Here is a 17,999-nt window from a genome sequence, read left to right as displayed (position 1 = left end):
CTGCCCACCAGGGGGCGATGCTCTGCCCCTCCGGGGCGTCGCTTTGCTGCGACCAGAGCCACTCTAGCGCCTGGGGCAGAGGCCAAGGAGCCATTCCCAGTGCCCGGGCCATCTTTGCTCCAATGGAGCCTTGGCTGTGGGAGGGGAAGAGAGAGACAGAGAGGAAGGAGGCGGGGGGGGGGTGTGTGGAGAAGCAAATGGGCGCGTCTCCTATGTGCCCTGGCCGGGAATCGAACCCGGGTCCCCCCGCACGCCAGGCCGACGCTCTACCGCTGAGCCAACCGGCCAGGGCCTGTTGTTTTGTTTTTGAGAGGTCGACAAGTCTCTTGTTTGTGCCAATACACAAAAGGGAGTCACCTTGTAAAGTTAAAACTGTAAAGTTAAACAAAAATACTTTTTTGGCTATCAGACTGAAAAAATAAAAGAGTTTGAAAGTCTTTGGAATCCATTTTATCTGTACAGATGGTAAAACTGAGGCCAAGAGAGGGGAAGAGACCTGTTGAAACTCACACAGTAAGGAATGGCCAGGGCTAGAACTGAGGTCTCTGGACCCCTACCTAGCTCACTGCCCTTCCACTGGCAATTGCCTTGCAAAATCTCAATGCTCCCCATGCTGGGAGTCCCATGTCCTTAAATGGAAGATGATAGAGGCCCAGTAGAATCAGTGTTCCTCCATCTCATTCCTGGCAACTATGGGTCTGTTTTCTGTATCTATAAGCTCAGATTTTTGTTTTGTTTTTTAAGATTCCACATATGAGCTCTTATAGTATTTGTCTTTCTCTGTCTGACTTAATTTCACTTAGCATAAAAATGCCTTCAAAGTCCATTCATGTTGTCCCAAATGTCAAGCTTTCATTCTTTTTTATGGCTGAGTAATATTCTATTTTATATACATTTCACATCTTCTTATCCATTTATCTATTGATGGACATTTAGGTTGTTTTCACTGCTTGGCTATTGTAAATAATACTGCAATGAACATGGGGGAGGGCATATACCTTTTTGAATTAGTGTTTTCATTTTCATCAGCTAAATGCTCAGAAGTGGAATTGCTGGATCATATGGTAGTTCTATTTTAAAAAAATGTTTATTGCAGTGATTTTAAAGAGAGAGGAAAGGAGAAACGGAGAGACAGGAACATTGATCTGCTCTTGTATATGCCCTCACTGAGGACTGAACCAGCAACCTCAGTGCTTTGGGACAGTGCTCTAACCAACTGAGCTATCTGGCCAGGCAGTAGTACTATTTTTAATCTTTTGAGAGACCTCTATACTGTTTTCTCTAGTGGCTGCAGCAATGTACATTTCCACCAACAGAGCATAAGGATTCCCTTTTCTCCATATCTTCTTGATCACTAGTTATCTCTTGTGTTTTTGATAAACAGCCACTCTTAACAGGTGTGAGGTATATGTCATTGTGGGTTTTTTGGTTGTTGTTTGTTTTTTGTCCATGTGGGAATCACACCATATATAGTGCCCCCCCCCTATTTTATTGAAAAATAATTGAGATCCTTCACTAAGTTTAAGACAGACAGCATGGCCTGACCAGGCTGTGGCGCAGGGGATAGTGTCAGACTGGGACACAGAGGACCCAGGTTCGGAAGCCTGAGATCGCTGGCTTCAGTGTGGGCTCACCAGTTTGAATGCGGGATCATTGGCTTGAGCATGGGATCATAGACATGACCCCCATGGGCGCTGGCTTCAGCCCAAAGGTTGCTGACTTGAAGCCCAGGTTGCTGGTTTGAGCAAGGGTCACTCGCTATGCTGTAGCGTGCCCCCTCCCTCAAGGCACTCAAGACAGCAATCAATTAACAACTAAGGTGCTGCAACGAAGAATTGATGTTTCTCATCTCTCTCCCTTCCTGTCTCACTCTGTCTCTGTTGCACACAAAACAGACAGCATGATGTACATATGATGATTTATATATATTATAAAACAATGACCACAATAGATTCAGCTAACATCCATCTTCTGATATATATATATATATATATATATATATATATATATATATAATGAAAATTAAAATAAGACAAAAAGGTTTTTTTCTCTTTATGAGAAAAGAACTCTTAGGGTTTACTCTTATCATACTGTGTTAATTATAGTTATCACATTACACATTACATTGCTAGCGCTTGTATATCTTATAACTAGAAGTTTGTACCTTTTGACCACTTCTAATTCCACCCCACCCCATTGTGGTTTCGATTTGCATTGGGAAATGCCACAGATTTGACCATACTGTACAGTCTGGATGGATACTCCTTCTCCTTCTAAGTTCGGCTCTCCTGTGGTTCTAATATGGATCTTTCCACATCCTCCAAGTCTCCTGAATATTCCTTTTGTCTCTAGGTCTCAGGAACTCTAACCGACTCGAATTAATTTAGAACTGTAGCCCTGCCTGGCTGCCTCAGTGGTAGAGCGTCAGCCCAGCGTGTGGAGGACTCCATTGGAGCAAAGTTGGCCTGGGCGCTGAGGATGGCTCTATAGCCTCGCCCCCTGGTGGGGCTTGCTAGGTGGATCCCGGTCCCACGCATGAGGGAGGGAGTCTGTCTCTGCCTCCCCGCTTCTCACTTCAGAAAAATAAAAGAACTGTAGTTGGGAGTAGGTTAGGAGGTATTAAAGATCCTAATCCCCACCCCTGCTGCCTCATCATTCATTGCACAAGTAGGTCTAGAGCTAAAGAACTACTGCAGGAGCACGTCTGTTTCTCCACTCCTACAACGGGTGGAAAGGAAGAGGCTGTCTTTAACGATCGGACGTAAGTTCCTGGGACGTCCAAACATCACAAAATTACCGCGCCCCAGCCGGCTGGTTCTTACGCGCCTGTGATGAAGCCACCGGCGCCCAGCGCTGTGCGAATCTGTCTCCGCCCCCTTCGCGCTCTCGAAGACTCGGCGCTCTACGGGCGCCTGCCAGCTCTTGCTTTCGGGTTTCGGCGCCGCCGCAGGCGCTCCTGTCGAGCGCCGAGCAGCGGATGGAGATCTCCTACGCGGCTGTGTGAGAAACCGTGAAGGCCCAGATCCTGGGGCGCGGGCTGGGTAGGCCTGCGAGCCTCTTAGAGCCCCATCGGGTACAGAGGGCCGGTTCTGGCCTGAGGGCCAGGGGCGCGACTCCCCTAGGGCACGGAGACGGACGGAACCGAGCGGGAGTGGGATGGCGCGGCGGTGGTGGGTGTGGTGTGCAGGGTGGGCAGTGTGGCTTTCGGGCCGTACGGTGCGCTCGTGTGTGCTTGCCTTGAGGGGGCTCCCTTTGGTTGTGTGGTTACGCGGGCGTGTACCGCGTATGTTGGGTTGTGCGACTGAGGGATGGGTGGCCGGTTGTCTCCCGGGTGGTGGTGTTTGGTTCTCTGGTTGTGTGCGGTTAAGGCGTGTGGGCTCTGAGTTTGTGTGGAGTTGTTGGTAGCGTTTCCAGCGCTGTCTGTGCGTAGTGTGAAGCTGTCTTGTCTGCTCTGGGATTGAGTCTTCCGTGCAGTGTGTGGTTTTGCGACGTGTGCGTTGTCGTGCTGAGGCGGGCTGTGTGCGGCCGTGCGCTGTGTGGTCTGACCAGTCGGTGGCCGCCTGGCATGCAGGCCGCAGGTATAGGTGCAAGGTAGAGAGTTTTTATTTTTATTTGTGCATGGTTTAGTGTAAAGGCTTGCGTACGCTGTGGTTGTAGGGCCTGGCATGGTGGTTTGCGGTAGATTTCTTTGGTTTATGGTGTGTGTTTGCTTATATGATCTTAGAGTTTTATGGAATTTCTTAGTGGTTTGTGGCAGGCGCTGGTCTAGACCGAGGGGATGTGGTGAGAAAAACAGACTTAGTCTGTGCCCTCACAGAGCTCACAGTCTTAAGTATTCAGCCACTTTATATACTTGTGACTATAAATTGAGAACAGTGCAGGGGCTGTCAAATGGGAGAATCCCTTAAATAAGAGGCATTTCTTTGAGGAACTGAGGTTTGATTGAGATGTGAAGGCTGTGTGTGTGTGTGTGTGTGTGTGTGTGTGTGTGTATGTATTTGATTTGCGGTTGTTAGGGGTGAGTGCACAGGAAGGAAGGGGACTGGCAGAGTTACAGCTGTCAGCTGAACCATTGGCTGGGGAGAGAACTGGAACTGCTGTTTCATTGACCGCCTTGTAAAGGGGCTGAGATCTGTTTGTATAGAATCGTTCGGTCTCTGAGCCTAGAGGGGGGGGAAAGGGACCTGGTGTTTCACTTGTTTATTTTCTGGGTCACTGTCACTCTGTCACCCTTCAGCTTTGAGGACCAGGCAGTCTGTCCTCAGTGGCCATATTGGCAAGTCCACCCAAAGCTGAGGGTCATACATTCCCCCTCACTGTCTACTGTGGTTTCTGGCCTCATGCTTTTGGGGAGAAATTTCTCTGCTTTTGTGAAATGGTTTTGTCTGGGTTCTCTTTATGTCTGGGAGTCTTTCTGAGATGACATTGTAAGTGACTTTGCCAGGGCCCAGTAAAACTGGAAATGTTAACTTATTAAACATTAAATTGTTTAAGCATCAAATCCTTTTCTTTTTGAAGCAGTGAGAACATGAGACTTCCCAATCAGCTGTCACTTACTGGTTTATAAAATCTAGTAAGTTCACTGGAGAGAAAGTGCTCTACAAATATAAGACACAGAATAGATGGGTTTTTTTTGACCACTAGGTTTCTAATGCTCCTTCTTAGACTGAAGGTCAGATTTTTTGTTTGGTTTGGTTTGGGTTTTATTATGGCAGCAGATACAATCTCTTTTTTATAGTTGCATTTTTGACACAGATGCAAGAGCTCAATATATGTGGTTGAACAAATTATCAAGGTACAGTCAAAGAAAACTAATGGTTGTTGAAAAGTACTTCAGACATTTTCCCTGTGGTATACAACTTGTGAAGTTGGACCATTTAGAACAAAATGTTAGAGAATTGCCTTAGTATTGTGTTTGCTGATGTTGAATTTTCCTTTCTCATCTTCTAAAATCTGTTTCTCACTTGTTGCCATTGTTGATGTTCTCATTTCTTAGGTTTTGTGTTTTTGTCTTAACGATTTGAGAAAGCAGCTTATGTTCTCGAATTTTTACTAAACAAACATTAAGGACCTTTATAGAATTGTGAAAAGAACAAAGAAAATTCTCAGTTGTTGCTAATTTGCCTGACTGGCTTTTCCCCTCTCTCTTATTTTTCTTTCTCAAGGCTTCTTTTACTCCAGAAAGGAAAACTCAATGCAAGGCCATGATGCCACTTCCCCATCATCTATGTGCTGCTTGGTTGAGCTAATGCTGCAGGAGCCCTATTCCTTGTGGAGGAATCAAACTGACTCTTGGCATGAGGCCCCTACATTGTGGGGGTTGAAGGGATACTCCCATGGCTTCTCTGGATGACCCAGGGGAAGTGCGAGAGGGCTTCCTCTGCCCTTTGTGCCTGAAGGACCTGCAGTCTTTCTATCAGCTTCAGTCACATTATGAAGAAGAGCACTCTGGGGAAGACCGTGATGTCAAAGGACAAATTAAAAGTAAGAGGGGAAGATCTTGCTTATTCCATTTGTCAGCAGGAGCTTTAATTCATGGAATAATTTTCATCAGCTTCCATGTTGCCACCAGAACATGATAATCATAAATTAATAATTGTCACAACATATATGTAGTGTTTACCATGTGCCAGGTATTATTCAAAGTCTTTCCATGTATTAACTTCATTTAATCCTCATAATAGCTGTGTGTCTATGAGCCCCATTTTACTGATGAGGGTATCAGACACAGATTCAATAACTTGCCTAAAGTCACACAATTAGGCAGAGCTAGGCTTTGAACCTAATAATCACAATTACTGTACTTGGCTATCTCTTGCTAAACTGTTTAAATTATCTAATTGCCAGCCCAAGAGTATTTTGGAATGGAATTCCTTTCCTTTGCTATGAAAGTAGAGGGAGGCACATTATTGTCTCATTTACTTGTCACAAATTTAGACTATCTTTCTTCAACTAGACCTTGTCCCCTGCAGTCCAGGAAAAGGAGGGTCATAGTTAAAAAGCAAAGAAAAACCATCCAAAAAATTAAAACTTGTTTTTTGACCTTCCAAGTACTCAGAGAGTTGCAGAAAGAATTTTTAAAAATAATTTTGACTATACATCATGTTCATTTCCTGGACTTGAGATTCTAATTCCTAAATACAATGCTGCTGCTGTGGAACTCACTTTTTAGTGATTCAGCTTACATTTCTGAAGGCAATGAGACAAAAGGTCTGGATGCTCTATCCACAGATCTTTGTTGGGTGGGAGAAAGGAATAATCGTCTATCCCTGAGTGTACTTTGGCCTCCACACATGGGAGTCACATGCATCCTGTCATCTAATAGTCACACTCTATATATCACATTTTTAAGTTCAGAAAAAAAAGAGTTGCTGAAAGCATCAATACTTACAAGTTCTACCTAGAAACATGACAACATAATGCATTTTCAAAATCCTGAGGGCTATGCCTAACCAGGTGGTGGCGCAGTGGATAGGGCTTTGCACTGGGGCACGGAGGACCCAGGTTTGAAACGAGTTTCCAGGCTTGAGTTGCGGGCTCATCCAGCTGAGCGCAGGCTCACCAGCTTGAGTGTAGGGTTTCCGGCTTGAGCGTGGGATCATAGACATGATCCCAGGGTTGCTGGCTTGAGCCCAGAGGTCACTGGCTTGAAGCCCAAGGTTGCTTACTTGAGCATGGGGTCACTTGCTCTGCTGTAGCCCACCCCCCTCGACGGTCAAGGCATATATGAGAAAGTAATCAATGAACAACTAAGAAGCCACAATGAAGAATTGATGCTTCTCATCTCCCTCCCTTCCTTTCTGTCTGTCCCTGTGTGTCCCTCTCTCTGACTCTCTCTCTGTCTCTGTCCCCCCCCCCCCAAAAAAAAAACACCCTGAGGGCTGTGATGGACCAGGTGGATTCTGGCTGTAGAGGCTGGTGCAGAGGCATAGCTTTAGAAGGCCCCCACCAAAAAACAAACAACTTTTGCATTTTACAGTTTTCAGAGTTCTTTTACATATGTTATTTTATTTGATTCTCCTAGCAACCCTGCAGGAAAGTGGTTGGTCTCATTTAAGAGATAAGTGAGGCTCAGAGATATATAATTTAGCCAAGGTCACACAGAAATTGGCAGCACTAGGCTTTGAACTTAGGTCTTCTGTCACCTCTGAGTCTAGTGCTGCTCTTTCCACACGCCATGATATGAGGCCCTGTGTTCCAGTCACAGCAGGTGCTGCACCTGGAAACAAACAAACATTATCTAAGTTTACTTTGGACATCTAAAGGGCCTCCATGATTTTCAAAGAGTGTCCACTGAATTGGGTACTGTGACATCACTACGACTTTGATGCCAGTGAATAGAGAGGTTATAGAATGTTCTTAGATTCCTTTTATAATGCCTCTTTTATTAGAGGGTAAATGTTTAAGGTTATTTAGGAAATAATTGATATGGGACTCTATTTAGAGAATACTAAGTAGAGTGGATATTTTGTTCTTTGTGAAAGAAACTTCAAAGTATGCACTTGTCGTTGCCCCCCCCCCCCCCATCTCTACCTCAGAAGAACTAAGAGATTGTGTTAAGCATTCTTTCATCAGGAAGAAATTCTTAATTATGGTATAATTATCTGTGTTTCATAATCAGGAAAATAAAATTTTATTTTTATTTTTAAGATTTTATTTATTGATTTTAGAGAGAGGAGAGAAAGAGAGAGAAGGGTGGGGAGTGAGAAATAGTTGCTTCTCATATGTGCCTTGACTGGGCAAACCTGGAGCTTCAAACCAGTGACTTCAGTATTCCAGCTTGACGCTTTATCCACTGTGCAACCACAAGTCAGGCAGGAAAGTAAAGTTTTAAAAATGGACATCAAGGATTTTTGAGAAGTCCTTCGAAAAGCAAATCACCTCTTCATTTGGTCTTGATTTTTTAGAAATTTTATGACATTGCTAATTAAAGCAAATGAAATGTTAAAACTAAAAGAGTATACCTTGGTTTCAGGTTTTGGAGGCAGTTTAAATGAGAAAATATAAACTTGTCATTATTAATAAGTGGCCAGTCAGTGGGTTTGGGCCCCAGTTTAGCACATCTACAGTAACCTACAGGAAAAAGTGATTGACAGTTAGCTTTGGCTCCTGCTTTGTGTTTTTAAAACATATGGGATTGTTCTTAATTGGCCTCTCTTGAAGGGCTACACCCTCAGTGGGAAGGTTGCCAGGCCATTTTTCTATGCCTCCTAAAGGTTAAATGGCATGTACTGCTTATTTAACTCCACACAGTTTAGTCTTGTTTGTAAAAAGGAATTGGTGTTTGCTAACTCCAGTTTCCTGTCTGCTAGACCCTTTGTTATATCAGGTACTTCCCTCTCCTCTGTTAAAAAAGGCTGCTTTAATGTATTTTAGAGGGTGCCCTTTAGTTCTGGTGGACCTTATTTTTCCAGTGGGAGAAAGCCATCCCAGACTGACTGATAATCAGGAAATCTGCTTATTAGCCTGAATGTCTAACAATGATATGTCTATAACTACTCATTTCACCCCTCTGCCTGCCAAGCCCCTCCATATCTATGTTTACATTTGAAAAGCTGTGGGAGTTTTTCTTATGTTATTCAAGTGACAGAATACTTCAAAATCATAGGAGCTCCATGAAATATTGATCTATTAAATGTAAAAGAGACTTGTGGTGGTGCAGTGGATAAAGCGTGGACCTGTAATGCTGAGGTCATTGGTTCGACCCTGCACTTGTCTGGTCAAGGCACATAAGGGAGTTGATGCTTCCTGCGCCTTCTCTCTCTTTCTCTCTCTCTCTCTCTCTCTCTCTCTCTCTCTCCTCCTCTCTAAAATAAATAAAAGAAATTAGAGCACATTATATTAAATTTGATATTTTCTATTGGATTCTTTTTTTTTTACAGGGACAGAGAGAGAGTCAGAGAGAGGGATAGATAGGGACAGACAGGAACGGAGAGAGATGAGAAGCATCAATCATCAGTTTTTTTGTTGCGACACCTTAGTTCATTGATTGCTTTCTCATATGTGCCTTGACTGCAGGCCTTCAGCAGACCGAGTAACCCCTTGCTTGAGCCAGCGACCTTGGGTCCAAGCTGGTGAGCTTTTTGCTCAAACCAGATGAGCCCACGCTCAAGCTGGCGACCTCAGGGTCTCGAACCTGGGTCCTCCGCATCCCAGTCTGACACTCTATCCACTGCGCCACCACCTGGTCAGGCTCTATTGGATTCTAGTGGCAGAAAAGGATGGATAGCAGTCATCTAAGATTTAAAAACATTTAATGACAGCAGCTTAGAATTGAGAATTCTTTTTCCTACCAGTTGACTTGTTTCATTTTAACAGCAAGTCTTCCCACATCAGCTCGGGTGGCTGACCCCCTGTTCTGCAGAAGCACAGTTTTCAAATCAGTGCTAGCTGGGGAGAACTGGGGCTCTTATTTCAGACATGAGGTTTCCAGTCTAACCTGGTTCCTATAAGCTCTGTAATCTTTTTTCCCCCTCTTTGATGTCATGTTTTCATTTATAAGTAGGGCTACCACCTGCCTTGTGCCTGGTAAATATAAGGAATCGATTCTGGAAACATTCATTTTCTCTTCTTACCAAGTCTAGTTCTTTTTGTGTTATGTGTTAGGTCACATATCTATTTCTTGAACCTTTTTTTTTTTTTTTGTATTTTTCTGAAGTTGGAAATGGGGAGGCAGTTAGACAGACTCCCGCATGCGCCCAACTGGGATCCACCTGGAATGCCCACCAGGGGGCGATGCTCTGCCCATCCAGGGCATCGCTCTGTTGCAACCATAGCCATTCTATCGCCGGAGGCAGAGGCCACAGAGCCATTCTCAGCGCCCGGGCCAACTTTGCTCCAATGGAGCCTTGGCTGCGGGAGGGGAAGAGAGAGACAGAGAGGAAGGAGAAGGGGAGGGGTGGAGAAGCAGATGGGTGCTTCTGTGTGCCCTGGCCGGGAATCGAACCTGGGACTCCTGCACGCCAGGCTGACGCTCTACCACTGAGCCATCTGGCCAGAGCCTCTATTTCTTGAAGCTTTTTGTCAGTATCCTCAACACATACATTTGATAAGTGATAGGGGAAAAAGAACTCTATGTACAGTTAAGAATTATAGAGAACAGCAGCCTGGGGATGATAGTTTTGCTGAATCTCATCCTGGAGGTAAACAGGAAGTGTTTATTCAGGAATCCCTAGGGTAAATAAATTAGTATCATAGAATTTAATTTTTAAAAGCTTTATTTTAGGCCCTGGCCAGTTGGCTCAGTGGAGAGAGTATCAGCCCAACATATGGATACCCTGGTTTCGATTCCTAGTGAGGACACACAAGAGAAGTGATCATTTGCTTCTCTCCCCTTTTTCTTCCTTTTCCCCTCTCACAGCCAGTGGCTCAATTGGTTCAAGCATCGGCCCTGGGTGCTGAGGATAGCTCATTGGTCTGAGGGTCAGCCTCAGGCACTAAAAATAGCTCAGTTGATTCAAGCATTGTCCCAAGACAGGGGTTGCTGGGTGGATCCTGGTTGGGGTGCATGCAGGGGTCTGTCTCACTATCTCGCCTCCTCTTACTTAACAACAACAACAAAAATCCCTTTATTTTAATTGAGGTACAGTTTACACATAAATTGGGTGTACCATTCAGTAAGTTTTGGAAAATGTATATAATCATGTAACCACCTCCCCAATTAAGATGTGGAAGAGACTACCACCTTGGTTCCCTCACTGAATTTGATTTTAAGACTTCCATTTAATTGGGCCTCTTTCATTTGATAATGAGCAGTAATTAAGCTATATATTCACTACATAAACCAACTTGCACTTGTATTTGTAGTATAATGGTTGAATGCTTATTATTGCATTTTATTGGGGATCCAAAATTTTCTTGAGCATTTTTATATAAAGCACAATTATTTCTTTTTTTTTTTTTTAATTTTATTTATTCATTTTAGAGAGGAGAGAGAGAGGGAGAGAGAGAGGAGAGAGAGAGACAGGGGGGAGGAGCTGGAAGCATCAACTCCCATATGTGCCTTGACCAGGCAAGCGCAGGGTTTCGAACCGGCGACCTCAGCATTTCCAGGTTGACGCTTACAATTATTTCTTCAACTGTTTTATTTTGAGATTTCCTCTATTCTTTATTGGATGTCCTTAATAGAATCATTTATGGTATTTGTTCCATTTTTCAAGGTCTTGTCCAGAAGGCTAAAAAAGCAAAGAACAGGCTGTTGAAACGAGAAGGAGATGACCAAGCAGAGTCAGGCACCCAAGGATATGAGTCTTTCAGTTATGGAGGGGTTGATCCCTACATGTGGGAACCCCAGGAGCTTGGTAAGAAATTATGTTTATTGAACATCTCTGTGTTCTAGGTAATGTCTTAAGAGTTGGCTGAGGAGGAATTAGTAAACCAGAATGGTCTAAGCTTGTGAACCTTATGTTTTAGTGGGGGAGAGAAAATGATCAAGAGTGAGCTGAGCATCCTCCTTGTATTAGACACTACATTAAATGCTTTCCATGTGTGCTCTCATTTAATCCTTACTGTGCCCCATGGGGACCTGCCCAGGGTAGGAATCCAGGTCTGTGACATAAGCCCAGGCACAAATTCCATTGACTGGACTATCTCCTCTCACATAGGATGTTACCGGGCTCCTGAGAGGCACTGGTTTTTGCATTTTCTGAAACACATAATTATGGTGTCATATACTTACTTTCAAAATAATTATCTTTTTTGGGTGATGGAAATATTCTAGAATATATTTTGGTGATGGTTGCACAACTCTAAATATACTAAAAACCATTGGATTTGTATACTTTAAACGGTGAGTTGTATGTATGCAACTAATATCAATAAAGCTATTACCAAAAAGATCATGCCATACAGAGTTGAACTAGGTAGTCTTACATGTCCTTTTTGAATGATAACACTGATGAATATAATATTTTCTCTCTGTGCAGTAGATAAATAATGATTCCTCCACAGTGCTTTTTTATTCTTTTCATATTTATTGTTCACCTTCCACAAAAGCCTTGTGATATAGAATGCATAATGACATTCATTGCCATTTATAGGTGAGGAAGTGAGCTCTAAGAAGGGAAGTATTTATCCAGGGTCATCTACCATATTCTTATAGTACCACTGCACAGTGTGTCTTTTGGGATGAAGAAAGTCCTAGAATTGTACTGTCCAATACAATAGCCACTAACTATATGTAACTATTTAAGTAAAATGGCCTGACCAGTGGTAGGACAGTGGATAGAGCATCAACCTGGAATGCTGAGGTCCCAGGTTTGAAACCCTGAGGTCACTGGCTTGAACATGGGCTTATCTGGCTTGAGTGCAGGCTCGCCAGCTTGAGTACAGGGTTGCTGGCTTGAGTAAGGGGTCATTGGCATGGCTTGAGACCCCCTGGTCAAGGCATGTATGAGAAGCAATCCATGAACAACTAAAGTGACAAAACTGTGAGCTGATGCTTCTCTCTCTCCTCCCTCACTCTCTCCTTTGCTCTCTCTCTCTTTCTCACAAATCAGTAATAAAAATTTTTAATTAAATTTAAATAAAATAAAATAAATGAAAAGTGATTTCTTCAACCATACATAAGCCATATTTCCTTTTTATTTTTATTTTTATTTATTTATTTATTTTAAAGACTTTATTCAATTTTCAGAGAGGAGAGAGAGGGAAAGAAGGAGAGAGAGAGAAGGGGGAGGAGCAGGAAGCATCAACTCCCATATGTGCCTTGACCAGGCAAGCCTGGGGTTTCGAACCGGCAACCTCAGTGTTCCGAGTTTATGCTTTATCCCACTGCGCCACCACAGGTCAGGCTCCTTTTTATTTTTTAAGTGAGAGGAGGGAAGGTAGAGAGGCTCCCGCATGAACCTGACCGGGATCCACCCGGGGCCAATACTCTAATCCAGTGGTCCCCAAACCCTGGGCCGCGGACTGGTACCGGTCCATGGGCCATTTGGTACCAGTCCGCAGAGAAAGAATAAATAACTTACATTATTTCCTTTTTATTTATATTTAAGTCTGAACAATGTTTTATTTTTTAAAAATGACCAGATTCCCTCTGTTATATCCGTCTAAGACTTACTCTTGATGCTTGTCTCGGTCACGTGATACATTTATCCATCCCACCCTAAAGGCCGGTTTGTGAAAATATTTTCCGACATTAAACTAGTCTGTGGCCCAAAAAAGGTTGGGGACCACTGCTGTAATCAACTGAGTTATCCTCAGTGCCAGAGGCCAACACTAGGACCAACTGAGCTATCCTCAGTGCCCAGGCCGATGCTCAAACCAGTTGAGCCACTGGCTGCGAGAAGGGAAGAAAGAGAGATGGGGGAGGAGAGGGAGAGAAGCAGATGGTTGCTTTTCATGTGCCCTGACTGGGGATCAAACCTGGGACATCTGTACTGTAGGCTGATGCTCTATCTACTGAACGAACTGGCCAGGGTCCACAGGCCACATTTCAAGTGTTCAGTCTCCACCATGTGGCTAGTGGCTACAATTTTCATCATAGCAGGAGAAAATGGCTTTAAAAATAATATTATATACATGTAATTATGAGAGTTACAGCTGAAAGCCAGTTAGGAACATGAAAGAAATTTCAAGCATTTGCATTCTTATTAGCTTTTTGATAGTTTATTTCATGATTACCAATGTTAAATTATCAGAGTGCTTTGTTGATTAACTTGCCTGCTTTACCAACTAAAGGAAGTCACAAGTTGTGGGAAGGTCAAGTGAATGGCAAATTTTAGAAGTTAATATTTACATTCACCCCCTAAGAACTTGAAAGTAAATTTTAAGTTGATGTTAAGAGTCTGGTCTAAGCCCATACCACCCTGAAAGCGCCCGATCTGGTCTGATCTTAGAAGCTAAGCAGGGTCAGCCCTGGTTAGTACTTGGATGGGAGATGTTAAGGGTCTGGTCAGAGAAGAAAAGATACATGGATATTTTCCTAGTTTTTGGATTTTTAATAAGACTCTAAAATCCTAGAATTATTACTTGCTTTTAAAATTTTATTGAGGATAAGCAGTAAGGTAGAGAGGCTTCCTCAGAGAAATGACAAGTCATTTATCTCCCTACCTCCTCTCCTAGGTGCTGTGAGAAGCCATCTTTCTGACTTCAAAAAACACCGAGCTGCCAGGATTGACCACTATGTTGTTGAAGTCAATAAGTTAATAATCAGGTTGGAGAAGGTAAAGTTCATTGTTAAAACACTATTTTTCTGCAAGTATAAATTTACTGGGGGGGGGGGGGGGACACATTCCTGCAGCATGTATTATGTGTATTGTATATAACTGATGTGGGCAGTATCTGATATTGGCAGAGAAATGCCTCATTTAGAGAGCATGCTCTGTAAGTACAGAGCATGTAGTAAACAATTCTAGCTTGGCTGGTTTTACTGAATGGAATAGCCCAGGTCGACAGACTTGCTGCCTATGCAGTTTCCCTTTTCCTTTCTACAAAGCCCACTTGGCTGCTGGAAAACCTTTCTGTCTTCAGATTCTTTCCTCTTCTGGTGTCCCAGGCATAATCACAGAATAGGGCATAGTGTGTGATATCATTTGTTGGCATACAGAGAAGCCGGTGACTAAGTCTGTAAGGAGAACTCAGCTGGGTCCAGCCTCAAATGTAGGAGCATCTTGGCTGCGCCGTTTTGTTCTGTGGGATAGGAGTGCGTGTTTCACACCACGATCACTCTCTTTTACTTTGACCCTAGAAATGCTTCTTGTGTATAAGCCAGATTGTGTGGTGGGCATGGTAGCAACCGCAGGTACAGTTCTTTATGTGTACTTTGCAGGAAATATGTGGCTAGTATAATTGTGCAAGAAGGACTGTGGGAAATCGGAGGTTCTCCATTGCTTTCAGGAGCCACCCCCTCTGCATCTTAGCTTACCCCAGGTTATTGCTTAATGCAGTGATTTTCAAACTTTTTTGAGCCGCAGCACATTTTTTACATTTACAAAATCCTGGGGCACACCACCTACCAAAATGACACAAAATGACACTCTAACACAGTACATATATACATATAGTTAATAATATAGTTTCTAAATGTATTAATACTCACTTAGTGTGAAACCTGGGCCTGTTTCGATGAACACAAAAGGGATATCCTGGCAGGAATGGTAGAAAGACACACACGAAGCTCTTCCTCAACAGTTCTCAGTCTCTCTCTGTTTTTAGTTTTTATCGCAGTCAAGCTTGAGAAGCTCAGCTCACACAGATATGTGGTTGAGAACAGGAGCAATGTCAAAATAGCTTTGTTGGCCAGAATGGGGAACTCCTTGGCAACAGATAACCAAAAAACTGTCCAAAGGAAGATCAGCAAACTTTAGCTTTAAAGTTAGATAACATTGTGATGCATTGTATATCACCCTCTGCGGGGGCCTCTTTTAAAAAGAAAAAGGTCAAATATCTATATACATCATCAGGATAGACATAACCAGCTGAGGCTGAGGCTTCATCTAGTGGTGGCAACATTTACCTCCAGTCCTGACCAGGATTAGAAATTGGGACCATGGGGAGGAGTAGCAGCTTCAACTACTCGCCTCAGCCATACAATGACAAGTGTGTGGCAGCCCGAGCGGGGACCTTCCTGGGTGTGGATGAGAGGCGGCCTACTATTGGTTCATCGCTAGTGCAGGATGAATCCTAGAAGGTGATTGGTCAGTGAGTGTTCCCTGTGCCTCCACTCTTCCTGTCACTGATAGCTGGAGGGATTGTGAGGGGAATGTTTATGTTCGGATGGAGGTGGCTGGCGGCGGGCCGGATAAATAGCCTCTGAGGGCTGTATCCAGCACACGGGCTGTAGTTTGGGGACCCATGTTTAATTTCCCCATGGCACACCTGACCATGTCTCACGGCACACTAGTGTGCCGCGTCACACTGGTTGAAAAACACTGGCTTAACGGGCTAGCTGACAGTAAAGAGATTAGAAATGGGTCATGGAAAGGAAGGTGCCTTCTAGATTATCCCATGTGAAATTGCTTTTGTGATTGTGGGGTTAGGATGACAGATGAAACTTGAGAAATGTGGATGTGGTCATTTCTGCTTGATGCCTTTTGCCTGTGGGAAGTGTATCCATCACCTGATTAATTCCATTTGTCATTGTTTTCTTGTCAGCTCACTGCATTTGACAGAACGAATACTGAATCAGCTAAGATCCGAGGTAATCCTAAGAACTTCGCTCACATTTATTCTGTTTATCCTTCTCTCTGACCAAATCTATTTTTTACATAGCTTGCTTTTTTACTTATTTGGCTTTCTTTTTGTTTTTCTCAAAGCAATAGAAAAGTCCGTGGTGCCTTGGGTCAATGACCAGGATGTCCCTTTTTGCCCAGACTGTGGGAATAAGTTTAGCATCCGTAACCGCCGCCACCACTGTCGCCTCTGTGGGTCTATTATGTGCAAGAAGTGTATGGAGTTCATCAGCCTTCCCTTGGCAAGTAGGTAACATGGAGGTGGGGCCCTGGACCCTAATTTCCTCCTGAGCCTAGCTCATTTACTAATCACTGCTGGGTGATTTTTTGAACTTTTTTGTTTATGTTAATGGCATTTGGGATCGTGATTCATTCATTTGTTGATTCTATGTAGCCCAGTACAGGCTAGGCACTATGCTAGGGGTCAGGGATACAATAGTCTACGACAGGGGTTGGCAAAGTGTTTCCATAAAAGATCAGATAGTAAATATTTTAGGTTTTGTGGGCTACATGTGGTCTCTGTTACATTTCTTCTTCTTTTTTTTTTTTTAAAACAACCTTTTAAAAATGTACAATCTATACTTAGCTCAAGATCCACCAACAGCAGGCTGGACTTGGCTTACTAGTCATGTTTGCCCACCTCTGGTCTATAAGGCATTTCCCCAAGGAGTTTAGCATCTAGCAGGTGATATAGACTCACAAACAAATAATTGCTTTATAAAGAGATAAGTATAGCCTGACCAGGCGGTGGCACAGTGGATAGAACGTTGGACTGGGACGTGGAGTTCCCAGGTTTGAAACCCAAAGGTTGCTGGCTTGAGCATGGGTTTATCTGGTTTGAGCAAGGCTCACCAGCTTGAGCCCAAGGTTGCTGGCTTGAGCAAGGGGTCACTCGGTCTGCTGTAGCCCCCCGGTCAAGGCACATATGAGAAGTCAATCAATGAACAACTAAGGTGCTGCAACAAAGAATTGATGCTTCTCATCTCTCTCCCTTCCTGTCTGTCTCTATCTATCCCTCTTCCTGTCTCTCTCTCTCTCTCTCTCTCTCTCTCTCTCTCTCTCTCACACACACACACACACACACACACACACACACACACACACACAAGAGATAAGTACAATGAGAGAAGTTGCATCAGGCACCCAGGAAAACTGACTAAATCTTTATGAGCTTTGCTTACAAGTGGCAGGTGAGGCTTTGAGAGGAGACTGTAGGAGAGGTCTTGAAAAATCAACAGCAAGCAGTCCTTTCCTTTGAGATGAAAGACACAATCACTGTCATATAGAACAGACTGTAATGTCACAATACGAGAGACAGTGTTGTGGAGGTGGGGAAAGAGCAAAAGCATGGATACTTAGCATTGGGAGGTAAAGTTTTCTTCAGAAGAGTCTTGAAAGACAGCTAGGATTACAAAGAGATGGGGCAGGAGGGTGTCCTGGATAAAGAGCACAGCAAAGGCATGGAATTTGGAAAGGCCCTGTGGAAGGTTAGTGAATGAGCAAACAGGATAGTTGGAGGAATGTGGAGGACATGTTTGGGAATTGTGGGGATGAGGCTACAAAGGTTAGGTGGAATCAGATGTCCAAAACTCTGAATCTCAGCTAGTTAAAAGTTGCTCAAGATGATTTTATGGGCTTTCGGCCAATTCCAGGATGTGGGTGGTTTTGCAACCCTGGAGAGTTCTGCTAACTCTGTGTGTGTTGTTGGCTGTGGAGCTCTGGACAGCATGGGGCAGAAGCAGATGCTTCCTCTGCCAAGCTCTGACATCCACCAGGCACACATTACCTTGGTACTGTCCCTTTGTCCTTGAGACCAACTGACTCCCT

The 17,999-nt window shown here is 43.7% G+C and overlaps 1 protein-coding gene across 6 annotated transcripts in view; it reads left to right on the top strand.

Moving 5' to 3' along the window:
• The first annotated feature begins 2,850 nt into the window (after nucleotides 1-2,850).
• The window catches only part of RBSN (rabenosyn, RAB effector), a 31,913-nt gene continuing 16,764 nt past the window's right edge, over nucleotides 2,851-17,999 (top strand). For 2 of the 6 annotated variants that reach the window (XR_010727357.1, XM_066246095.1), the window contains exons 1-6: nucleotides 2,851-3,170; nucleotides 5,166-5,484; nucleotides 11,160-11,300; nucleotides 14,065-14,165; nucleotides 16,096-16,141; nucleotides 16,257-16,418. Coding sequence is in view for 5 of the 6 variants with exons in the window: in XM_066246095.1 (XP_066102192.1) it covers nucleotides 5,337-5,484; nucleotides 11,160-11,300; nucleotides 14,065-14,165; nucleotides 16,096-16,141; nucleotides 16,257-16,418 (598 nt within the window). In the remaining variant the exon portion in view is untranslated. Of the gene's footprint in view, nucleotides 3,171-3,412; nucleotides 3,592-5,165; nucleotides 5,485-11,159; nucleotides 11,301-14,064; nucleotides 14,166-16,095; nucleotides 16,142-16,256; nucleotides 16,419-17,999 lie in introns of those variants that run through there. The other 4 variants (XM_066246099.1, XM_066246096.1, XM_066246097.1 and 1 more) reach the window with 4 other exon arrangements.

Source organism: Saccopteryx bilineata, chromosome 10 (genome assembly GCF_036850765.1).
Source record: "Saccopteryx bilineata isolate mSacBil1 chromosome 10, mSacBil1_pri_phased_curated, whole genome shotgun sequence".
Lineage (NCBI taxonomy): Eukaryota > Metazoa > Chordata > Mammalia > Chiroptera > Emballonuridae > Saccopteryx > Saccopteryx bilineata.
Note: the sequence above shows the minus strand (reverse complement) of the source record. Positions and strands in the feature narration are given on the sequence as shown.